Source organism: Vicia villosa, unplaced genomic scaffold (assembly GCF_029867415.1).
Source record: "Vicia villosa cultivar HV-30 ecotype Madison, WI unplaced genomic scaffold, Vvil1.0 ctg.000098F_1_1, whole genome shotgun sequence".
NCBI classification, from domain to species: Eukaryota; Viridiplantae; Streptophyta; class Magnoliopsida; order Fabales; family Fabaceae; genus Vicia; species Vicia villosa.
This window is the reverse complement of record NW_026705010.1, coordinates 1,566,385-1,591,102: the sequence shown is the minus strand read 5'-3', so window position 1 is coordinate 1,591,102 and position 24,718 is coordinate 1,566,385. Positions and strand designations below refer to the sequence as shown.

General features: G+C 35.0%; 1 protein-coding gene and 1 long non-coding RNA gene across 2 annotated transcripts; both read left to right on the top strand.

The window, feature by feature from the left end:
• The first annotated feature begins 9,377 nt into the window (after window positions 1-9,377).
• Window positions 9,378-10,441, top strand: LOC131624026 (xanthine dehydrogenase 1-like). Its single transcript, XM_058895026.1, has 3 exons — window positions 9,378-9,725; window positions 9,839-9,947; window positions 10,094-10,441. Exons 1-3 carry the CDS (start codon window positions 9,688-9,690, stop codon window positions 10,439-10,441), a joined length of 495 nt encoding a protein of 164 aa, XP_058751009.1. The 5' UTR covers window positions 9,378-9,687.
• A 99-nt stretch (window positions 10,442-10,540) lies between these two features.
• On the top strand, window positions 10,541-13,652 carry LOC131624014 (uncharacterized). Its single transcript, XR_009290421.1, has 3 exons — window positions 10,541-10,731; window positions 11,568-11,990; window positions 13,431-13,652. It is a non-coding gene; the product is annotated as an uncharacterized LOC131624014 (long non-coding RNA).
• The last annotated feature ends 11,066 nt before the right edge of the window (window positions 13,653-24,718 follow it).

The following is a 24,718-nucleotide window of genomic DNA, read 5'->3' as shown; positions in this document are numbered from 1 at the left end:
TAATGTCTACATTATGATCGTTAGGTTTACAAGGTTACAAAGAATCCTATATATAACCTAATTCTAGTTGGACTTGGGCTTGAAATCACAACACTCCTTGCTGTTACAAATCAGCAGATTTCTTCTGCTACAAGCAAGGTCTTTTAATCATAAGTTACCTAATTTATCTCCTAAATTAGTAACAGTTGAATCTTCAATCTTCAGATTTGATTCTTCAATATTCTGACTTGATTCTTTGACCTTTAAAACTGCGCCACATAGGATTCCATAAGGCTTTGTATCTTTAAAACCAAACTGAGCCTTCCTTCCTTAGTTCTGCAGGCGCGATGTCATGGTTGATGTCATGACATTACTTGTAACATCTTGCTTCAGTACCTGTTTTGAACTTATTAATATATGCAAGAGTACACAGTATGACATGCAGCTGCTTCTATGTTTTAGCCAAGCATGAATGCCAATAAGACAATAAACAAGTACTTTCAATCTCCCCCTTTGTCTTATTGTGGCTAAAACTATACATACTATACATTTAAACAAATAAAAACAAGTAAGAAGAAAACTCAAGAGCAGCTGCTTCAACTTTCAGCCTTCAGGTTTCAGAGGTTGGACCACATCATAACATCGTCAGTCTGATTCTACTTCTGTCTTCAGATCTTCCTTTGTTTCTTTTGACAGTAGCAAAATCAGCATCAACCTCTCTCCCCCTTTTTAGCCATAATATGACAAGGATGAACACGATGTCATAATATGCAGTGGAAGAACCTGTAACTCCCCCTGCACATGAGGAAGAAGATACGAGAACAAATTCTTGCCACTGTAGTTCTTCAAGAACTAGCCCTTGTAACTCAGAACACAAATCACAATTGTGTTCATAACTCAGATCACAAATCACAACTAAAGTCTTCCTTCTTAAAGGCAGAACACGAGGATGCATGTAATTGTTATTTCTGTAACATCTTTGGTACAGATCCATGATTTCCCCACCCTGTGATATACTGATTAGATTTTGATAGAGGAACCCATCACAATACCAAATCTGGACACACCCAACACAAACACATAGGAAACACATCTTTGAGTGATCTGATAACTGAAGCCTGCTGCAGATATGCTTATTTATAGCCATAGGAGGATCATAGGAAGTAACGATAGTCAAGGCTTTTAATAGAGTGGAGCGCTTATTGAGGGCAGGAATTCTGTTACACACTGACCACCGCCCAGCCTCTTTTGACTGTTTCTAAAGACAAGAACAGTTTCAATGAATAACCAATGACATTACATGCAGGAGAATCTATTCTTTAATGTCCCGACATCAGATCAGACATTGTCATTTCAGGTCTGTTACATTGGGAAGCACACTTTATTTCTTTGAATATAGGACATAGACTATCCCCCCTTTTTGACTTCAAAATTCCATTCAACGACTCTATTTCCTCTATGGAACAGAAGAGGATACTTACTGTGACAATGCAATAACTTGGCCCATCCATTTACTAGTATAGAAAAACCAGTTTTCTATGTTGGATGACTCAGAACACAAGACAGTCTATGTTCAAGACTATAGACACCCAAGACATATTCAAAATAGACAACACATCTATATTGAACAACAGAGAATACAAGAAGCAACATGTATTCAGACTAGAATTAAAGACTCTAAACAAAGAAAAGACTCAAAATCTTATGCAAAACAACTGCAAAGATTGACCTCAGATTTGACAGAATCTGAACACTACCCTTAATCCCTGTATTTATCACAATTTGATAAACATAACCTAAACTCTAGACTTATATTCAATAATAACTATAAGAGACTCAGAAACTGAAAGTAAAAACGAAAACAAAGGACTCAATAAACCTGAGCATAATGCATAACATACCTAGATTTTAACAAATGTCTTGATCAAGAGATGTTTATTTGAGAATTCTGCTTCAGGTGTACTTGTGCAATGGTTGGATCATGCACCATATCAGAACAAGTGATACACACCATCAAAACATATTTTTTAGTTGATAAATCAATGAATGTTCCTTGCTGGTTTCAAGGATAAAACATGTTGTGAGTTATGTCCTGACATCTTATACGACATTGTTTATCTGCTTTTGAGATTAGTCATAGACTTTTCATAAAGATTAAATGCAGATTAACTTTGTCATTGCTGATCTTCAAACTCCTTTACTCCCCCTCACTTATACAAACAGAGGATATCTTTGAACTTAAAGCTTCCTTCACTTGGACTTGCCACAGTTTCCAAATTTAGAATACTTAGTTACTTGCTATACAATATACAGTCTGCCACTTACTGTAGCTTGTAGTAGGATAACTTGGAATGATTAACATCTCTAATAACTTTGTTCATAACCGATTGGTGGAGATAGTAGAGTTCTTTATCAGCATAACCAAGGAAAAAAAAATAGCCAGCATCTCAACATACTACTTCAGACTCTCACTCTGATTAAGAGATGGTGGATGCCATAGTCTATACCTAAAGAGGAGATTCCCTCAAAAGATATCTGGAATAGACTTTAAGGATGGCATGACACTGAGTTAGTCAGACCTTCTGACATCCTTGATTCTTCAACATAACTTCCTTCTATGAATATAACATAAGGAGGTTCACAACTCATAACCATATTTCACTATGTATAAGACACAGTATTCAGTTCCAACAACTGTTCTATGGTAATGAATCACAATATACATCTGGTTCCTTTGATCAGAAGAAAATACCAGATATAAGCTCATCTTGATTTTATTTGTATAAAGGGATAGAAAGGTATACCTTCATAAATCAGTTATGGCATTTTGAGCAAAATAAGTAATTTCCACATGTATGAACATTGTTGTAGAATTACTAATTGATCGTGTCCTGATCAATCATAGTCAGATGTCTCCTCTTCCAGGTCAGGAGTAGGTTCCAAACATATGTACTCACACTACATTTGTTTAGCACCAGAACATCTGTTCTTCAACTGGTAGCTGCATACCAGCACAGATGTCACAACTTTTAGTGTGACATTTATTCCTCCTTTCAGGAAACCGCATGCAGATTTTATGAATGGCTTTGATCAAGAGTCATTCATCAGCAATAATGAACCATGTCAAAAATGAGTGGACTTGAGAGATTACTCAAGTATCTTTGACACTTCAATTATGGCTGTAGGAATCTTCTTAAAATACTTTCTGTTGAAATAACTTAGACTGTGATCTATAGATTAAGCAGCGGAAAACAGTCTCATTTTAACAGAAAACACATTGCTTACTCCACATCTTATAATAGTAAGCAACACACATAGGGCATAACAACGGTTTCACCCTAACAAATAGCTTGCTTCATCTTCAAGCTACATACTAGACCCAAAAACCTACTCATGATCAGATAGTAACAGATATTACCTTATCATAGTCTTTACTGTGTTGAATGTTGAACAAGGCGATTCAAGAATATTCACTCCCGCTTGAATCTTCTGAATTTTACTTTCTTGGACAACATCTACTGGTCAATTTGGTCTAGCAGACCTACAGTTTGGTCCATCCTTCTCTTCTAGGGACCAAACAATATGAACACCCCTATGTTCACACAACAAACTGGTCCTGGCACCGGTCAAACACACCTAGTTACCAAGATCTTACAACTTTAAGATCAAGTAACTCTCTTCATGTCATATGAAGTCTTCAACATGAAAGTAGTTTAGAACACTACTGCCATCCAGATTGGAATCTGCCCATTCCAATCCACACTAAGTCAAAGCTGCCACTTTTGACAATAGTGTTGCTCTTCAAGCTTCAGTACCTTGTCTGCTTTCACTTCCAGATTAAGCAGAGCAAGTTATCACATGAGGTGTGACATCACACACATCCTTGGTAATCTCACCTTCCACCAAGAAAAACAACATGTTGGAAACACAATCAGCACAACAACAGTAATACTTTCCCCTTATCCAGGACAACACATGTTTCCTTGTACTTTGATGAATGGAAGACATAAGACGCATCTTCATGTCTTCAAGAGCGCACCCTCTGTTCAATTCCTCATTGAACACAATCTTTCTCAGTACTCAGACTTCATGCTCCCTTCATGGTTCTTTATTAATGTTGTATCACAATCAAAAACATTCAGCACACACAATCAACCAGCTTAGAGCACACACATCTTCTTGAGTCTTCAATCTTATCACCCTTCTGCCCAAGAGTGATTTAATCCAAGACAAGAGAAAAGCCAACTGCCACTTGTTGTCTTCCTCTTCTATCTGTTGATTACATCATCTACCTTGCATAAAACCAGAAAGTATCTCCCATGGATCTCATCCAGAAACAGACAGGATGCCTGCTCTGATACCAATTGAAATTCTGGTATGACAGTCTCAGATGTCAAGCACGATGTTAAGACATCTAGCTGTGCAGATATATTATGCAGGGTATTACAACTGATCTCTTAAATTATCTTCTGACCATGATTAATCTGAGATCATACAAACTACAGAACCATTATAAACATTGCATAGCTGAATTATGCAGAGTCACCTCTGAACTGGTTCTGTTACAGACTGCTTAACAATTGAATACCGGATGTCATCCCTGATGTTGTGACATCGTATAATTAACACAGCAGAAAGTAAATAACACACAGAATTGTTCACCCAGTTCGGTTCAAACAACCTACATCTGGGGGCATACCAAGCCAGGAGAGAAGTCCACTATCAGTAGTATTATTTTCTTACAAACAACCTCAGGTTTGCAGGCAACTGCCACAGTATACCTAATAACTACCCAATGATCCTTCTATCTAAGATACCACACTTAGATACGAGATATCACCATCTCTCTTCCTAGATCAATACTGTACCAGTTATTCTTCAAATAGAAGTTACACTTCCAGCACAATTATCCTAAGACTAAGAGCCGTAATACTCCCACCTTAGAACTATCTTGAAGTTGCTTAAAAGCTTCCTTCAAGAACAATACTCAACTCATACCTAATGGCTTAGAGTGAGAACAATAATTCTCTTACTTAACAGTTTCGAGAATAACAACACATCTCCTGCCTACGGGCTTTGAGATGGACAATGGTGACCTTCCCACAACTCGGGAGGTTCACTTACACAACAAATCCTAATGTCTACATTATGATCGTTAGGTTTACAAGGTTACAAAGAATCCTATATATAACCTAATTCTAGTTGGACTTGGGCTTGAAATCACAACACTCCTTGCTGTTACAAATCAGCAGATTTCTTCTGCTACAAGCAAGGTCTTTTAATCATAAGTTACCTAATTTATCTCCTAAATTAGTAACAGTTGAATCTTCAATCTTCAGATTTGATTCTTCAATATTCTGACTTGATTCTTTGACCTTTAAAACTGCGCCACATAGGATTCCATAAGGCTTTGTATCTTTAAAACCAAACTGAGCCTTCCTTCCTTAGTTCTGCAGGCGCGATGTCATGGTTGATGTCATGACATTACTTGTAACATCTTGCTTCAGTACCTGTTTTGAACTTATTAATATATGCAAGAGTACACAGTATGACATGCAGCTGCTTCTATGTTTTAGCCAAGCATGAATGCCAATAAGACAATAAACAAGTACTTTCACCAACCATGTCTCACCATCATCAAAGAAAAATTCATAGGACTTGCTGAAAGAAATGAGCATTTCATGGAACTTATGGAGACACAAGGATGGTTTAACTATATAGTTCTTCTTTGTGGTCCAGTCTTTACCAATCTGGTGAAAACCTTTTGGTTAAGAGCATCTTTCAGTGATGACAACCGCAATATCACTGCCAACATTCATGGCATCCCTTTTATTATCACTGAAGAATCCATCGCTGAAACAATTGGATATGCTCCTAACCCATCTGCAGTCGGTCTCGCTGTGTTTGATCGCTGGAATTCATCTCACACTATGAGTAGAAATATCGCACGCATCTTTAACAATGCAGAATTTCTGACTCCCTTCAGACAAGTTTTGTTTAGGTTCATTTTGTCTAACTTAACGCCTTGAGGAAACTTTCATAAACTCCTATATAATAGGGACCGCTTTCTGATTCATCGACTTGAAAATGGTCGTCCACTGAATCTTCCCGCAATCATCTTCTGTCATCTAAAATAATCTCTCATCGCCTTTGGATGTGGTCAGAGTTTTCACATTCCATATGGGAGAATTCTATCTGCTCTCCTAGAATCTGCTGAAGTAACTCAAATTATCCGTAATGCAGAGTTTCCGAATAGTAATGATATTCTTGTTGAAGAAAACTGCGAAGCGTTCCATGCCTAAGTCTTTGCAATTTTTTTCTATGTTATCCTTGTAATTTTCTTTCAATGAAATTAGTTCTGTCTCATTCCTATGTACTTACGGTCATAACATTTTGATCTAATTAAATATATGAGAAATGCCAGTCTAATCTAATTAAGCATATAGAGAAAAAGTAATATTCTGATCGATCTGAAAATGATATACTCTGATCTGACAGTTATTTCTAACTTGTATTCGAGAAGTATTTGTTTTGAAAGTATGCAGGAAAGGAAATTCTGATTCTGAAAGAATATATTATAGAACTTCTAAAGATACGCTTATGAAAAGCTATATCTATCATCTGAAGAAACAAGCTAAAGAGAAAAATACACAGGGAAGTTATCTTTTACATTTCTCTTTAAGTATTCATTTCAAGGGGGGGTTATACATCTCAGGGGGAGAAAAATGATATTAACCTGCCTAAATTCATTAAGCTTTTTGATTATGACAAAACGGGGGAGAAAGATAGAATTTTTATTGAACATGTAAAACAAGTTTTTTTTTTTCATTACGGTGCATATCATTAAGTCTATTTGCTTATTTATTATCACCTCATAAAATTGATCCATCAAAATACAATTTTTTGTCATCATCAAAAAGGGGGAGATTGTTAGAACAAGATTGGGATCTTTGTTCATAATCTGGTTTTGATAATAACAAGCATATATTTTGTTTGTAACAATTTTATTACTAATAGTTTCATTAAGTGTGCAGATGTTCCTACAAGATTCATTCAACATGCAGGATATGAAACAAGCATGATAACTATATCAGAAATCTACCAGGTCCAAAAGTTCAGAGAAGGTCCAAAAGATAGATCAGAAGTTCCGAGAATTAAGCTTCAGCACATCCAATACATCTATAAGCCAAACACAATGATCAATAAAAACAATAATGATAAAGTCACATGTGAACCTTGGAACCATGCGAAAGTAGATACAGCTCAACTTACAAGTTATCGCTATATTCAAGATAAGATATGCCTTGGAAGCATCTCCTTGCAGTACACGTGTTACAATGCATTTATTGAAACATTCAAAATGTTCCAACGGTACTATTCAATTGCCTATAAAAGAACAAGAGCTTCAAATCAAAACGTGTGGAATGTATGCATAATTGCACCAAGTTACACTAGAGAGATCCACAAATAGAAAAAGAAGAAAAGTAAGAAAGTAAGTGTGTTTCAAGTACTACAACATGTCCATATAAGGAAAAATCGAGTGACGAAAAGAAGATTCTGCATGTTATGCACTATGCTCTAGTGGAGTAATGAAAGTTAGAAATATATCTGACAGAAATCCACAAATACATGATCAATATATTAAATCCTCACATTAAATGGCTAAAGAAACTAAATACACTGAGTTGTTGCTCTACAATGTTGTATGTTTGCTTAAGTTCATTAATGTGTTTCTAGCTTGACAAGCTCCATGATCAGTATCAAAAGTGAATAGGAAGATCATTACACAAGAAGCAATTTAAAACAAGAGTTGTTGCTCTCAATCTGCTTTCAGAAAAATGAAGACGAAGATCAAATTGAAGAAGCACTCAATACAAAGAGCTAATGCTTTTACTCTGCTTATCAACAAAGAAGTGAAGATCCCGTCCTAAAGATAAAGACAAGAAGACTACAAGATAATTCTTGTAAGAATACGTATGACACAAGAGTTGTTACTTATATTATGTTATCTCTTAAGAATCTTCTAATCACTTGTTTAGACACCAGAAGTGGTTACTTGTCAGTGTGTCAAAACAATATGCACCTAGATAACAAGAAAATCTGCTTGTTGAGAAGCATCGTATTGTAACCAAACTTAATGTCGATTATTCCTTAAGTGACCAAGTAAAGGTCAGAAGCTTGAGATGACAGTGACTGTGGTCATTGTGGAAATCCTCTTAGAAGATCAAGTGAAGGTCAAAAGTTCAAAGGGATCAATAAACGTTATATATGTGGATCAAATCACTGAACAGTTCATTGTAGTTAGTCACGACAGTTGGTTGTGCACTGTATAGTTAGTCACGACAGTTGGTTGTGCACTGTATTGTTAGTCACGGCAGTTGGTTGTGCACTGTATTGTTAGTCACGACAGTTGGTTGTGCATTTGTAATCAATTTTGGTTATAGTGAATTAAGTCCTCGCTGAGAGAGGCGAAATCACTTGAGGAGGGTGGACTGGAGGTAGCCTTGTTGAGAAGGTGAATCAAGATAAAATTGAATGTGTCTTTTACTTTCTGCATCTTCATTTAACCCAAAATTTCCACATAGTCCTTATTCAGAATTGTGCTTAACAAAGTCAGAAGTTCTGAGGAAGAAAAGAAACTAAATAAATGTATATCTCGTTGGTTATGCATTGTTATGCTTCCGCAATATTATCTAAAGCATATCCAAGAATATGAGATACTAAGAGAAAGAAAATATTTATAGAAAGGGAAATAAATATTGAAGAACACAATTCAAACCCCCTAGTGTTTTTCTCCACCTTCAGTTATGATATTACATTAGGTTTTGATACTGGATTAATAAATTGATTGATAATTTTTCTAGTGAAGAAACAATTTTCAGCCACTAAGATAAAAGGAATGCCTGTCACTAGTGCAAAATGAACAATATAATTTTAAAATTTACACCCAATATACTAAAAACGGGTGTAAATAACAAATACGATGACATTTTTGTAAATAAAGTGTAAGTTTATAATTGATCATGTGAAAATATACACCCTATTTTTTTAAAAACGGGTGCAAATTAAAAATATTATTATATTTAAATCTCAATTACTCCCGTTAAATTAAAAATTGGGTGTAAATTTAAATAGACTTAAAAAAAAATATTTATTTTTATAACTCAAAATATTATTCTTAATAACTAGCTAGTGAATATTGTGAATATTATGAATATTATCAAATTAATGAGGGAATATTAATGGGTTTAAATTTATTAGATGAATAAAATTTATTAAAACTCTTTCACCAAATCCATCATATGCATTTCACCAAACCCATTTTTCAGCTCTGTGAACAATCTAGCACACAAAAATGGAGGAAGCATCTAAAACCATTGCACACAAATCGGAGGTATCAAAACGACGAAGAAGAGAGAATTAACATATCAATTTTCATTTTTCATTTTTTTTGTTTAAAATAAAATCAAATTGGTTCAATCTTCGTTTTCGTTCCCAAATTTTCATCGATCTGGGAAATTCTATTCGAATTTTTAGGTTTGAGGTTGTTCGATTGAAATTCATTGCAACGTGGATGTTGTTGATTCGTGAGATTTTGAATTTTGTAGATTTTGAAATTCTGTTCTAGATCGTTTGCTGTTGTTCAATGGCCTCGGCTCAGCTGCTAAACTAGGTTGCAGTGAAGGTGGTTGTGGGGCTTGCACTGTTATGGTCTCTCATTATGATACAAATTTGAGGAAAAGCTTGTAAGTTTTTCTTTCTCACGCTGTACCCGTGTTTGACGTTCCTACTACTTTTGAAACAGTTCGTTCTTGTATTAAATCATGCTTATGATTTTAGTTTGAAAACGTTCTTTCAGACACTATGCTGTCAATGCTTGCTTAGCACCTCTATATTCTGTTGAAGGGATGCATGTGATTACAGTGGAGGGACTTGGAAGCTGCAGGCATGGTTTGCATCCTATCCAGGTGATGCACTGCTTTTGTTTAAAATATCTTTTATATGTTTGGTTCTCATGTTGTGATTATTTATTGGCTTTGGTTATTATCTTATTATTTTAAATTTATATTTAGTCATCGAGACTTTGAACATTTTTGTGTGATATCCTCTCCAGGAATCTCTGGTCCGTACTCACGGTTCACAATGTGGATTTTGTACACCTGGTTTTGTTATGTCCATGTATGTGTTATTGCGGTCAAGTCAAACACCGCCTACTGAAGAACAAATAGAAGAATGTCTTGCTGGAAATTTATGTCGGTGCACCGGTTACAGAGCAATAATTCAAGCATTCCGTGTCTTTGCCAAAACTAGTGATATCTTATATACTGGCGTTTCTTCATTGAGCTTTCAAGAAGGCCAATCTGTTTGCCCATCAAGTTATTTTGGGATACAGGTTATTGTTTGGGATACAGTTTCTTTCCATATACAAATGAATAATCACCAAAAAAATTCAAAATTTTGAAGTTTTGAAGCTTGATCTAAATTTTGAAGTTTCCAATTTCACTTTACGAACAAAATCATTACAATTCGTTTTTCACTTTAGGAACCGAATCGAGTTGTTCTGCAATGCTAGGGTTTCGTTAACTTCAATTTCTTCTTGCTGATTGCGCAGGTTGTAACATTCAAGGTATGGATCGGGTGGTGGCAACTGTGACTGGTTACTATGAACCTGACCGATTCAACCTTATTAAGCTGATTTCGTATGCCTGTGCTAATTACGTTGGGATGATGTCAAAATCAATAACGCATCTGGTTAGTTTCTTTGATTGTTGTTTTCTTTATGAATGATGGAAATGATAATTCCCGAATGTAAAGTTTTATATCGAGTACTGTTGGGTGCCTTAGTTCCACGTTTAGTAGTTTGAGGAGCTCTGCAGAGTATTGAAGTCACATGGTTCTTTCCTCTATATAGATAACTTTTAAATTCATGGTTTTACTAATATTTAGATACTTATGTAAAGTTTTATTATGACAAATGTTTTTAATTTTGAATGAGCAGTGTCTAGTTATCTACTTACCAAGCTACAAATTTTATATTTTTCTCTTTTCATTCAAGTAAACACAAATTTTATATACTAAAGTAGTTATGCCAAGTGTAAACTTTAATGACTCTAGAGGCTATAAATATATAGAAGAACCAATCCACAACGCAATCCACTCTTTGCTTATTCAAAACAAGTTAAAGTTGAATTTATCACCATGTCACTGTCCAATGGAACCAAACTTCCAAACCCATTTGATCTGAATGACTCTCACATCTTGGATAAAGTTTATCTGACCCAGCTCTCATACAGCCTTACCATAGTCTCATGCATGTTAATTGATATGTAATTGCAACATCAAAAAAATGAGACACAGCAAAGAATGTCAAGATGCTAAGTTTACTGCATACCCTGAATTTGTGTTCCATAAGTCGTATTTTTCAACAATTGATTTTTTTTATTCTATGTTGACTTTTCATAATTCAAGACAATTTGGTCGTATTAAATAAATGTATTTAGACAATTTGGTATTCAATTTTTCAACCTCTATTTTTTTCAGCTCACCGTAAATATTGATTTCATCTTTTCAACCTCTATTTTTTTCAGCTCACTATGATGCAAACGCCGGACAATATTTTGATATCAAAGCTTGACGAACGTATGAAGGTATTCGAGACAATTGGCCCAGAGTTCTATCATGTCCACGGAGGAGAAGGTCTGAATTCTTCCTTTCAACCATTTCCTTCCCCTGTGCATATCAAATTTCACAAGACGCCAATTTTGCTTTTCCTAATCTTAGAACTCTAGAATCACACAATTATCCTAAACATAAAGAACCCAAACCTAGCCATCTTTCTTCCCGAGAATAATTTGAATAGAAGGTTGTGCTCATCTGTTGGAAACACCACCTACTTTGCATTGGCTGACATCAATTACTTATCCATGAAGGAGGTTGAAGATTTGGTGCCATCACTCAAATAGTTGTGTGTGTGTGTGTGTCATTGCTATCAGAGATTTGGTGCAAATGCGGTATGTAGATCTCTCCTCCACTAAAGTCAAAAGATTTTCTGATACAGTATGTAAACTTAACAATTTTTAAACCTTCATTTCATTATATGTAGTCAGTAGTTTATCATATACTATGTTCATCGGTTATCACACAACATGCTCAACAAAGACTAGTCTCTATTTTCTTATAAATGCTTGAAAGTTGAAACTAAACTGAAGTTTCAATTAACTGTATATAGCAGTAGTCTTGTACACCATATTTGACTTTGTGATTGTGTGTAGTCCTTGTTATGGATAATGGACCCATGCAATAATATCAATTATAACAAGCAAGTCTTCTTGTGGCTCTCTACTTTACAGTTAGTTCTTTAGAAATAAAATTATTAGGTTTGTAAATGGATCCCTTTGTACAGTTCTGAAGCGTTTGAAATCTATTATGCTTAGAAGTTTAGAACAGTCAATAAGAACAAGATAACCATACTTTTAAGCTTGTTGGTTATTCCATCCTTGTGTCTGATTACCATAATATGGAATGATTGTTTGAAATCTAATATTGTTGTTTGTGTGGGCTTGTTATATTATATACGAATGATTGGTTCATTAGACAGTTAAATTAATTATTTTGATCCCATTTGGGTTTCGATCTGCATTTGATGTTCTTGCTTATAATCAAGTTATGAACCAAATCGGAAAATCTTTAGTACATATCATCATAATAAGTCCCTAGGTCCATATCACATGACTCATAATAATTTATAGTTTTAATATGTTTTGTGACATTTTGATATGTGTCTGTTTGTTACAGTAGTCAAGTGTTCGAACATGACAGTGACACCTAAGATATCGGTTAACGACGGGAATTTGGTGGTTCACGGGAAGACAATACTGAGTGGAGTTCCGGATAACATTGTGTTAACTCCTGGAACTGGAAATGACATTGTGACTAGTGCTTTTATTGGTGCTACTGTTTCCAACACCAAAAGCATCCATGTCTTTCCCATAGGTGTCTTATAGTAAGTTCTTTTACCATTTACTACATTAGTTCCTAATTTTCCTATTCTTATTGGTTATGTTTATGAGTTATGAACAGGGATCTTCAATTCTTGTGTTGCTTCCGGTTCAAGTTATGGTGGATGACACATAGAGTAGGAACTTGTGGAAGAGATATCCCTCTGGAAACACAATTCATATTTATAGAGATGAAAGAAAGTAAAAATGAGCAGCAAAATTCTCCTGTCCTTTACACTGTCTTGCTTCCTTTATTGGAAGGCCAGTTCCGCGCAGTCCTTCAAGGAAATGACAAAAATGAGATAGAGATTTGTCTTGAAAGTGGTGAGTTCCAAACATGAAATGATGATGAGATGAAGCTATGATTAATGAAAATACTACTTATAATTCTTGTCCTTTAAATAAGAAAATTACATATTTGTGAGTTTAATATTCTTTTTGCTTTTTGAGCAGTGAAACTGAGACAGTGTGGAATTGGTGGAGTTGTCATTGGAACACAACAAGTTTGTTCGGCCTGAGACAGTGTGGAATTGGTGGAGTTGTTATTGGAACACAACAAGTTTGTTTGGCCTCTTCTTGACTACAGGCTTTTGACTTAGATGGTTGTTGTGAATTTGTTTGGACTTCATGTAAAATATATGATTTTGTTAGTTGTTCTTTGCTTCAGTTATCTAATCAGAGATTGTATGTTGATATGTTTTTCTTGATTAATACATAAATTCCCTTATTTTTATGTGTATGATTTTCTAGTATTTGAAATATTATTCTTAGTACAAGAAATGTAAGAAATGTGATAACTAAAATAGAGTGCAATGTAACATATAAAATAGGGTGTAAATGAAATTAAATATAATATAATCTGTTCATTCATAAAAGGGTGTAAATTATATTTAAAAAGGATGTAACTAAGAACGTATTTACATCTAATTTTTATTAAAAAGGATGTAATTAAGAAAGTATATTTACACTCGATTTTTATTAAAATAGGGTGTAATTAAGAACATATTCATACCCGATTTTTCTTAAAATAGGGTGTAATTAATAACGTAATTACACCTGATTTTTATTAAAATATGGTGTAATTAAGAACGTAATTACACCCGATTTTAATTAAAACAGGGTGTAATTAGGAACATAATTACACCCAATTTTTATTAAAATAGGGTGTAATTAAGAACGTAATTACACCCGATTTTAATTAAAACAGGGTGTAATTAAAAACGTAATTACACCCGATTTTTATTAAAATAGGGTGTAATTAAGAACGTAATTACACCCGATTTTAATTAAAAATAATGGGTGTAAATTCGTTAGACATTTCTCACCCGGTGGATATACACCCGATTTTTATTAAAAATAATGGGTGTAAATTTAATAAAAAACGGGTGTAAATTGACCTTTTTGTACTAGTGTGTGGACAGTGCATGTTCAGTTGTATTGGATTTTAGTGTTGTCAATCGATGATTGCAGATAATAGCGGTTTGTTCAAATTCCACTACACAATAGTGTCGGCTATAGCAGATAATTGACAATATTTTGTATGAAATAGTGTACCGAGACACAATATCTATTTGTTCAAATTCCCATGCCATGTAGTCTCTATTTAAAATCACGATTCAATTAGTCATTGTTTATGAAGCTAAAGTTGTCAGAAAAATAACTTATTTAACAGGTTATAGCTTAATTGCAATCTCAGTTTTCAGCGCTATCATACTTCTTGTATTAGTCCTGTAATTATATATGATAATCATAATTTTATAGTAACAATACTATTTTGATTTTGCAGGTAAGGATTTAAAAGACGCATGAATGCTAACTGATGATGTCCTTATTCAAGAAATTCGAGACTGTGGATATATATGATAAAAGATTGTTGAGTGTCATTAGGGAATCTGTCAAGTTAGTGATAAAAGACTTATACTTGCGAATTAATGATTTAAAAATAAGTTTTTCACTTTCATCATCCTCAATATACTGTAAAAGGGGTGTATATCTCAATCGACGTCGATTGTCTTGATCCTGCATTTACTCCAGGAGTGTCTCATATTGAACTAGGAGGTATTTCTTTCAGCTCCAAGATTATATCTCGAGTTGCCTACCCTTATATTGTTTGGAAACTAGGTATCGAAAAATACTGCATTATGTTTTTGTGCATACATGACTTTCTCTGGACATCTTATTCTTGATGCTTGATTATGATTAACATTTGCATGCAATTTTATTTAATCAACCACTCGTATGTTCCTTAATCAACAACTCTTTTGTTATAGTGGTTGGGTTGATGAGAGTTACTCTAAAGGACAAATTTAAACTTTGATAGCCTTAATTCTGCAAGAATCAAAGATGCAATTCATCTCAGAAGTAGATATGAATGGCCTCATGGACAATTGCTCTTGACCAATCACGATGAGAATGCCACCATAAAGTTCGTTCCTCTGCTGAAAAAAATCATTTTTTGTCTGAATCTCATTTCGGGATGAATTGTACATTGAGTTATATACTCAGTACCATCTGATCATGACCATGGATTTTTAGGCTGCTTCATTAAAAGTATCATTAAAAGTAGAAAAATTAATACCATTCTTGAAGACTTAGATAATTGGTCTTGGAAATTTTCCATTCACCGTCAATATGTTTTTTGTGGAGCATAATATTGTGTATCTTAAAAAACCCATAAATTTTCAACTCAAATAAACTAAAATAATACATACAAAATATTAATTATAATAACGTAAATTTATTTAAAATATCATATATAGTTATTTATATGTAATTTCTACTGTTGATTTAAATATATATCTTTTTATATATGGAAAAAAATATATTGCTATCCAAATTTTTTATATTTGATAAACAATGTTATTTTAATAAACGGGAATAAAAAAATTTGTTATTCAAATATTTTTATAAACGGAAAAAATATATTGCTGATACAAATATTTTTATAAACGAAAAAGTATATATATATATTGTAGATAGAAATATTTTTATAACTTTGAACAAATACGCGTACCACACCAGTACGCACGTGAACGCACGGGTAACACACCATTACCTGTGTCAACACTTGGGTAACACCAATACCCGTATGAACGCACGTGTATCTTGACCAAAATATGTGCGAACTAACAAGTTATTATATTTTTTGTAGAATTAAAGAAAATAAAAGTAAATATATTTATAATAATGCATGAATCCAAACACGGAAAAAATGTGTTGTTTTTTAATTATTTATGTTACTAATATTTTTATTTTTAAATTATTTTTAATTTAAGTTACAATATTATTTAAGATAATGCATGAAAATTTGAGCTATATATTATTCATGTAATCATTTCTCTGATATATGTTATTAGTGGCAAACGTTATTTTAAAAATAATTAGTAAATATTAATATTTTTTAAAAGAGAATAAATTTTTTATCTAAATATTTATTAATACTTTCAAAACAAATATAATATTACATATTAGAAAATATACCGTTGAGCCAAATATTTTTATATATAGAAAAATTATATTTATGATCTATATATAAATCAAAATATGTCTTTCTTTTAAAAATAATAAACTCTTCATCAAAATATTTTTATATATGAAAAAATTGTATTTATGATCTATATATAAATCAAAATATGTTTTTCTTTTAAAAATAATAAACTCTCTTAGTAAACCAATTTTTTTTTCTTATTACATTCTCTTATTTATTTTAAAAACAAATGTGCGTAACACACAAGTACCCGTCGAACGCACGTGTATCCAACTAGTTTATTATGAGACAATAACTGTGTTTTGCCCGAATGAATGTGATTCTGCTGCGAAAGTGCATATGTTGAGGTTTATGAAAAATATGAATTATATCTAGTGTTATTGAGCATAACAGGTGTTTGTGGTTTTTGAATCATGTGTGACACCCTTGAATTGATATGCATGACATTACTCTGATTTATGTTATATTTTCCGCGGGGTTTAGATGGGTGTTACAACTTCCAACAACATATATAATCTTCACCTAAAAAGTATTGTATCTACGTATAGACTCAATATCACTAGTAATAGTATTTTGTGGGCGTATATTTTTTTTAAACAAAAGAAGATAATATTAAAATAAAAAAGGAAGGAATACAAGAAACACAATAAGGGGACTAAGGCAAAACCTCTTAAGAGTAAAGCCTAAGCCTAAGGGTTCCTTTCTTGTCTAACAAGTAATCCTTAATAATATCCTTATGCACATAACTAAACCAAGTAGAATTTTTGCTCTTAAAGTAAATATTAGCTAGAAAATCCGCACAAAAATTGGCTTCACGAAAAATGTGAGTGATCCTAAAATCAATGATAAGAGTGTATGCCCAACACGTAAGCCGACGAGATTTGATTTTCCACGGCACCAAATTAGCATTAGAGAAAGCCTTCACAACTAATTTACAATCTGTTTCAATCCAAAGTTTAGACCACTTCATTTGCTTTGCTTTTTCAATCGCATAAATTGCAGCCAAGAATTCGGCCCTAACAGGAGATCCTTCACCAAGGAAAGCACTGAAATTAAGAATGTGATTAGCCTGATCATCTCGAAAAATACCTCCACAGGCTGTCAAAGTTGGAGAACCGACAACCATCCCGTCAATAGTACACTTAATCCATCCATTGGTCGAAGGACACCAAATAAAGTCAATAGTAGTTAAGGTCACACGAGGATGTATGTTAATGCCAAAACATTTAAGGAAGGAGAAGCTATGCATAGAATCATCATCCTTCTTCTTGGTTAAGTTTCCCACCATTTTAGCTCTTGCCATAATGTTAGTGATACAAGATTTCCAATGGGTGTTTCTGTTTTCAAACCTCAGCTTATTCCTCGCTTTCTAGATTAGATAAAATATATAAACCAAACTAGCTTTAACAACTGCCCTGGCTTGAGAGTTCCAAGGCCTTTTTACCACTTGGATGCAGTCAGCTAAGGAATTGATAGGAATAGGGATAGCTAGGAGAGCCCTACACCAAGTCCAAATGTTAACTGCAAACTGACATTCAAAGAACAAATGAGACGAAGTTTCGCTATGGCCATAACAAAGAGAGCACTTCGAAGGGAATGAGAAACCCCCCAGCTTTAAATTATCATCTGTAGGCATTCTGTTATGTAAGAGCCTCCAGCATGTCATTGATTGAGCTGGCGCTGAGTCAATGTCCCAAGGGAAGGAAGCCCATTTATCTGTTCCAGAATGATTCATGAGCAAATTATAGGCATGCTTGATGGTAAGGGTACCATTTTCCACATTCTTCCAAGCTAATGAATCTTCCTTGTCCATTTCAGAGATTGAATAGTCAGAGATTGTAGCAAGAATATTTGGCCTAGCAAGAAGGATGTTTTTGTTAGAACAAGATTTGTTCTGATCAATATTCTTGGTTTTGATGATAACAAGCATATGAATTTTGTATGAGATAATGTGGTACTCTAATACTATGCAATTTCCATTTCAGGAATTATATAAAGAGTATGCACAAAATCAACGCAAGAAGCACTGACTCAGAAGGTTCAGCATGCAACATCAGAACATATTCTGGCAAGACATCAGAAGATGGTCAAGCAGAATCAGAACATGGGTCTATGGATGCATCAGAAGAACTTGAGATCAGAAGCCGAAGCACTGAAGTTCTCATGGTATCACGCTCAGAAGCACTTCAAGGTCAGAAGACAAGAAGATGCTCTACACCAAGCTGTTTGACTCTAATGATATTCAAACGTTGTTTACACAAACATCAGATCAGAAGCAAGTACTAGACTGGCAGGCTACGCTGACTGACAAAAGGAACGTTAGAAGCTATTAAAGGCAACGTCAGTAGACACAGCGAAAACAAGGTTCGAGGTAGTTGACAAAAGAGTGAAACATTAAATGCAATGCTGTACGGATTACGCAAAGCATTAAATGCTCCCAACGGTCATCTTCTCAAGCGCCTATAAATATGAAGTTCTGATGAGAAGCTCAACACAACACTTGCGCATTATACAGAAACGCTGTCAAATTCAAAAGCTCTCAAACTTCATCATCAAACTCACTACATTGCTGTTGTAATATCTTAGTGAGATTTAAGCTTAAACTTAAGAGAAAATCACAGTTGTGATAATAGCTTTATAAGAAGCATTGTAACTCTTAAAAGAATTTGTTTACATTAAGTTGTAAGAACTAGAGTGATCAGGTTGTTGATTAGTATACTCTAGAAAGTCTTAGAGGGTATCTAAGCAGATTGTTCCTAGAGTGATCAGGTTGTGATCAGTATACTCTAGAAGACTTAGCAGTTGTCTAAGTGGAAAACCATTGTAATCTCATGTGATTAGTGGATTAAATCCTCAGGTGAGGTAAATCACTCCAAGGGGGTGAACTGGAGTAGTTTAGTTAACAACGAACCAGGATAAAAATCATTGTGCAAATAGTTTTTATCTTACAAGTTTTAAAGCTACACTTATTCAAACCCCCCCCCCTTTCTAAGTGTTTTTCTATCCTTCAATTGGCATTAGAGCGCCGGTTCTAAGGTGCAAGCACTTAACCGTGTTTAGAAAAGATTCAGGAAGAGAAAAACGCTTCAGTAAAAGATGTCTGGTGAAATTCCAACAAATACATCTACATCTGGCTCAGCTGAGCAATACAATGGAAATGGTAACAATGGTTATACTAGACCACCAGTATTTGACGGTGAAAACTTTGAATACTGGAAAGATAAACTTGAAAGTTACTTCCTTGGTCTAGATGGTGACTTATGGGATCTTCTGATGGATGGTTACAAACATCCAGTGAAAGCTACTGGCGTAAGGCTTACAAGACAAGAAATGAATGATGATCAAAAGAAGCTTTTCAAAAATCATCATAAATGTAGGACTGTTTCGCTGAATGCTATCTCTAATGCTGAGTATGAGAAGATATCTAACAGGGAAACTGCCTATGATATATATGAGTCATTGAAAATGACCCATGAAGGAAATGATCAAGTCAAGGAGACCAAAGCTCTTGCTCTAATCCAGAAATATGAAGCCTTCAAGATGGAGGACGATGAAAATATTGAGAAGATGTTTTCAAGATTTCAAACGCTAACTGCTGGATTAAGAGTTCTGAACAAAGGCTACACTAAGGCTGATCATGTAAAGAAGATCATCAGAAGCTTGCCCAGAAGATGGGGTCCAGTGGTGACTGCATTCAAGATAGCAAAGAATCTGAATGAAGTCTCTTTGGAAGAGCTAATCAGTGCCTTAAGAAGCCATGAGATAGAGCTGGATGCAAATGAGCCTCAGAAGAAAGGTAAGTCTATTGCATTAAAATCTAATTTTAAAAAATGCACTAACGCTTTTCAGGCTAAAGAAGTAGATTCTGAAGAATCAGAATCAGAAGAAGAAGATGAACTGTCCATGATCTCCAGAAGGGTAAACCAACTCTGGAAGAGCAAGCAAAGGAAGTTCAAGAGCTTCAGAAGTTCAAAGAAGTTTGAACGAGGAGAATCTTCTGGTGGCAGAAGATCTGACAAGAAGAAGGTCATCTGTTATGAGTGCAACGAGCCTGGACACTTCAAGAATGAATGTCCAAAACTTCAGAAGGAGAATCCCAATAAGAAATTTCATAAGAAGAAAGGTCTTATGGCAACATGGGATGATTCAGAATCAGAATCAGAATTAGACTCTGAAGAAGAGCAAGCAAATCTTGCACTGATGGCCACAGTGGATGATGGATCAGAATCTACATCAGAATCAAATTCTGAAGAGGTATTTTCTGAACTATCTAGAGAAGAGTTAGTTTCCAGTTTAACTGAACTTCTGGAACTCAAGGCTCATCTAAGTATCAAATACAAAAAGCTGAAAAAGCAATTTGAATTTGAAACTAAGAAGCTGGAAGTGGAAAATTCTGAACTGAAGGAAAAAGTTTTAAAATTATCCAAAGATATTGGATCTCCTTTTGAATCAGAAAAATCCATTCCCAGTCTCAATCATATTCTGAAAGAATATGACTCGAGCTTCAGAAAGTTCCTATCTAGAAGTATTGGCAGAAGTCATCTTGCTTCTATGATATATGGTGTTTTTGGAAACAAAAGGTTTGGTTTTGGCTATGAGGGTGATACCTCACACAAATTTGAACCTGTTGATGATTTGAAAATCACATACAAACCATTGTATGATCAGTTCAAATATGGCCACTCTCATGATATCAAGCTCACCTCACATGCACAGAGTTTTCACACTACACACACCAAGAAGCATGTGACACAACCTAAAAGATATCATGCTGCCAAAGCTAAAGAATATCATGTTGTTCCTCCTGTTACTTATAATGCTAAACCCAAGTTCAATCAGAACTTGAGGAAAACTAACAAGAAAGGACCCAAGAAATTGTGGGTACCTAAGGAGAAGATAATTTCTGTTGCAGATATCCTTAGCAGCAAAGAAGACAAAGCACAAAATGTCATGGTACCTGGACTCTGGGTGCTCGCGACACATGACGGGAAGAAGGTCTATGTTCCAAGACCTGGTGCTTAAGTCTGGTGGAGAAGTCAAGTTTGGAGGAGATCAGAAGGGCAAGATTATTGGCTCTGGAACCATCAGTATTGGTAACTCTCCTTCCATAACTAATGTACTTCTTGTAGAAGGATTAGCGCATAAATTATTGTCCATAAGTCAATTAAGTGACAATGGTTATGACATAATCTTCAATCAAAAGTCTTGCAAGGCTGTAAGTCAGAAGGATGGCTCAATCCTATTTACAGGCAAGAGAAAGAACAACATTTATAAGATTGATCTTTCTGATCTTGAGAAGCAGAAGGTGACTTGCCTTATGTCTGTTTCTGAAGAGCAATGGGTCTGGCACAGAAGATTAGGACATGCTAGTTTGAGAAAGATTTCTCAGATTAACAAACTAAATCTGGTCAGAGGACTCCCAAATCTGAAATACAAATCAGATGCTCTTTGTGAAGCATGTCAGAAAGGCAAGTTCTCCAAACCTGCATTCAAATCTAAGAATGTTGTCTCTTCCTCAAGGCCGTTAGAACTTCTGCACATTGATCTGTTTGGACCAGTCAAAACAGCATCTGTTAGAGGGAAGAAATATGGATTAGTCATCGTAGATGATTATAGCCGCTGGACATGGGTAAAGTTCTTAAAACACAAGGATGAGTCTCATTCAGTGTTCTTTGAATTCTGCACTCAGATTCAATCTGAGAAGGAGTGCAAAATCATAAAGATCAGAAGTGATCATGGTGGCGAATTTGAGAACAGATTCTTTGAGGAGTTCTTCAAAGAAAATGGTATTGCCTATGATTTCTCTTGCCCTAGAACTCCACAGCAAAATGGAGTTGTAGAGCGAAAGAATAGGAATCTGCAAGAAATGGCCAGAACCATGATCAATGAGACCAATATGGCTAAGCACTTCTGGGCAGAAGCAATAAACACTGCATGTTATATTCCGAATAGAATCTCTATAAGACCTATTCTAAATAAGACTCCTTATGAATTGTGGAAGAACAGAAAGCCCAACATTTCATACTTTCATCCTTTTGGATGTGTGTGTTTTATTCTGAATACTAAAGATCATCTTGGTAAGTTTGATTCTAAGGCACAAAAGTGTTTTCTTCTTGGATATTCTGAACTCTCTAAAGGCTACAGAGTATACAATACTAAAACATTGGTTGTAGAAGAATCAATCAATATCATATTTGATGATAAGCTTGGTTTTGAAAAGCCAAAGCAGTTTGAGAATTTTGCAGATATAGATATTGACATATCAGAAGCTGTAGAACCAAGAAGCAAAGCTCCAGAAGCTGAAAGTCTCAGAAGCAAAGAATCAGAAGATCAAGTTGCTGCATCTTTAGAGAATCTCAGAATTTCTGAAGAACCAACAGTCAGAAGATCTTCTAGACTCACCTCAGCTCATTCAGAAGATGTGATCCTTGGAAAGAAAGATGATCCTATCAAAACTTGATCATTTCTAAAGAATAACAATCAGAAGCAGTGATCAGAATCAGAAGATGAAGAGTTCTATTCAGAACAACACAGCTGTCATCAAGTATTCTCTAATGGTGAACACGTGTCTGTACGGTTAGTAAAAGCGTGAAAGAATCTGATGGGACGCCTCCCTAGGTAACTGCGTTAAATCATTTCATTTACCACGATCTCTCACCTAACGTCACTCATCATTTAATGCAATTGATTTCTTTTGATTCTGTAACTGTTCATTCTCAAAATTTTATTGCATTCTTTTTCAAATCCGTCTCTATAAATACAATTCAAATCATAACGTTTATCTTTTTCGCTCCCATTCTCTCTTTCTTCTTGCATGCATTTTTGCAACCTTTTCGATCTTTTCTCAAACCCTAAGCGCAAACCCAGAAATTGTTCTTCAAATCTCAGTACTGTTTAAATGGCCGCTTCATCATCTCACAATGTTGGCTCATCTGTCCCTCTCCATCTTCAAGAAGAAGATCAGCAAATCACTCCGGTTATCGCCTGTTCTATTCCCAAAAAGGAGTTGGAAGTTATCTGTGAACTCATGGTAGACTTTGATAGTCTCGAAGAACATAACTTTTGTCTTAAAGAAGATATCCTCTTTCAAGGATGGAACTCGTTATTTGCTGAGTTCTGTGGACCAGTTTACCCAGATCTTGTAAAGGAATTTTGGGTGCATGCGGTTGTTGCTCCTAAATCTATTCTGTCTTTTGTCCACGGGAAGTTTGTGGTCATTACTGAGAACACCTGAGAATGATGTTTGATCTAAGAAACCCTGAGGGTGCTCATGAAATTGATCAAAGGGCTGATTGGGAAGAGGTGTTGTCTACCCTTTACACAGACGTAAAGGAGACAAATCGTGTCAAGGACATGAGGGATCTATACAAAATCTGGACCAAGATTCTTCTGGGGTGTTTCTATCACAGGAAAGGAACACATGCTGCAGATTTTGTCAACAATGAGCAGAAATACATTCTGTATTGCATTGCCACTAAGAAGAAGGTTGATGTTATCTACATAATATTCAACCACATGTGGAATGTTGTGAGGGATTCCAGAAATGCCTTCAGAGTAAAGAAGTGTACTATTATTCCTTTTGGAAGAATCATTACAAGCCTTCTGGTTCATTCCAAGATAGTTGAGAACTTGGAAGCTGAAGGTACCATCAAAGATCTGGCTATCAATACTGGAAGTTGCTTGAATGCTCTCACCTTGAGAAAGATGAGTGTTATTGATTCTATCATCAAAACCCCTCAACCTCTTCCTGGAGCAAGAAGCAGAAGAGATCCTATTCTTGTTGACTTTGAACCCATCTTCAGAAGTGAAGTGCCAGGAGTCAGAACCAGATATCTGAACTCACTCAAGGAAGATGAAGGAGTAAAAGATCAAGAAAAAGGTGCTCCTGCTAAAGAAGGTCGCAAGAAAACCTCTACTTCCAGGCCTGCTGCTTCGGAAGATGCTTCAGAAGTTGCTCCTGAAGCTGTTATCAAGAAGGAAAGAAGGACAAAGAGAAAATTTGACCATCCTTCTGATAACCAGAAGAAGGTAGTCCAGAATGTAGTCACTGCTACTGTTGTTGAGAAAATTGCTGAGAAGAAGAAGAAAAAGAAGAGTAATGAAAATGTGGAAACTGTAAAGGCTGTTGAGAAGAAGAAAGCAAGAAAAAGAAAATTAATAATTGATGCCTCAGATGAAGATGAGGATGTTCAAGAAGCTGTGAATCAGCAAGTTAAAATCTCTCAAGGACCAACAACTCAAGCAGTTGGAGGTC

Excerpts from the sequence above, each read along its gene's own strand:
- LOC131624026 (XM_058895026.1), top strand. The coding sequence starts at position 9,688 with ATGGTCTCTCATTATGATACAAATTTGAGGAAAAGCTT. Across the intron at positions 9,726-9,838 it reads ACAAATTTGAGGAAAAGCTT|ACACTATGCTGTCAATGCTT; the intron begins GTAAGTTTTTCT and ends ACGTTCTTTCAG. Across the intron at positions 9,948-10,093 it reads ATGGTTTGCATCCTATCCAG|GAATCTCTGGTCCGTACTCA; the intron begins GTGATGCACTGC and ends TATCCTCTCCAG.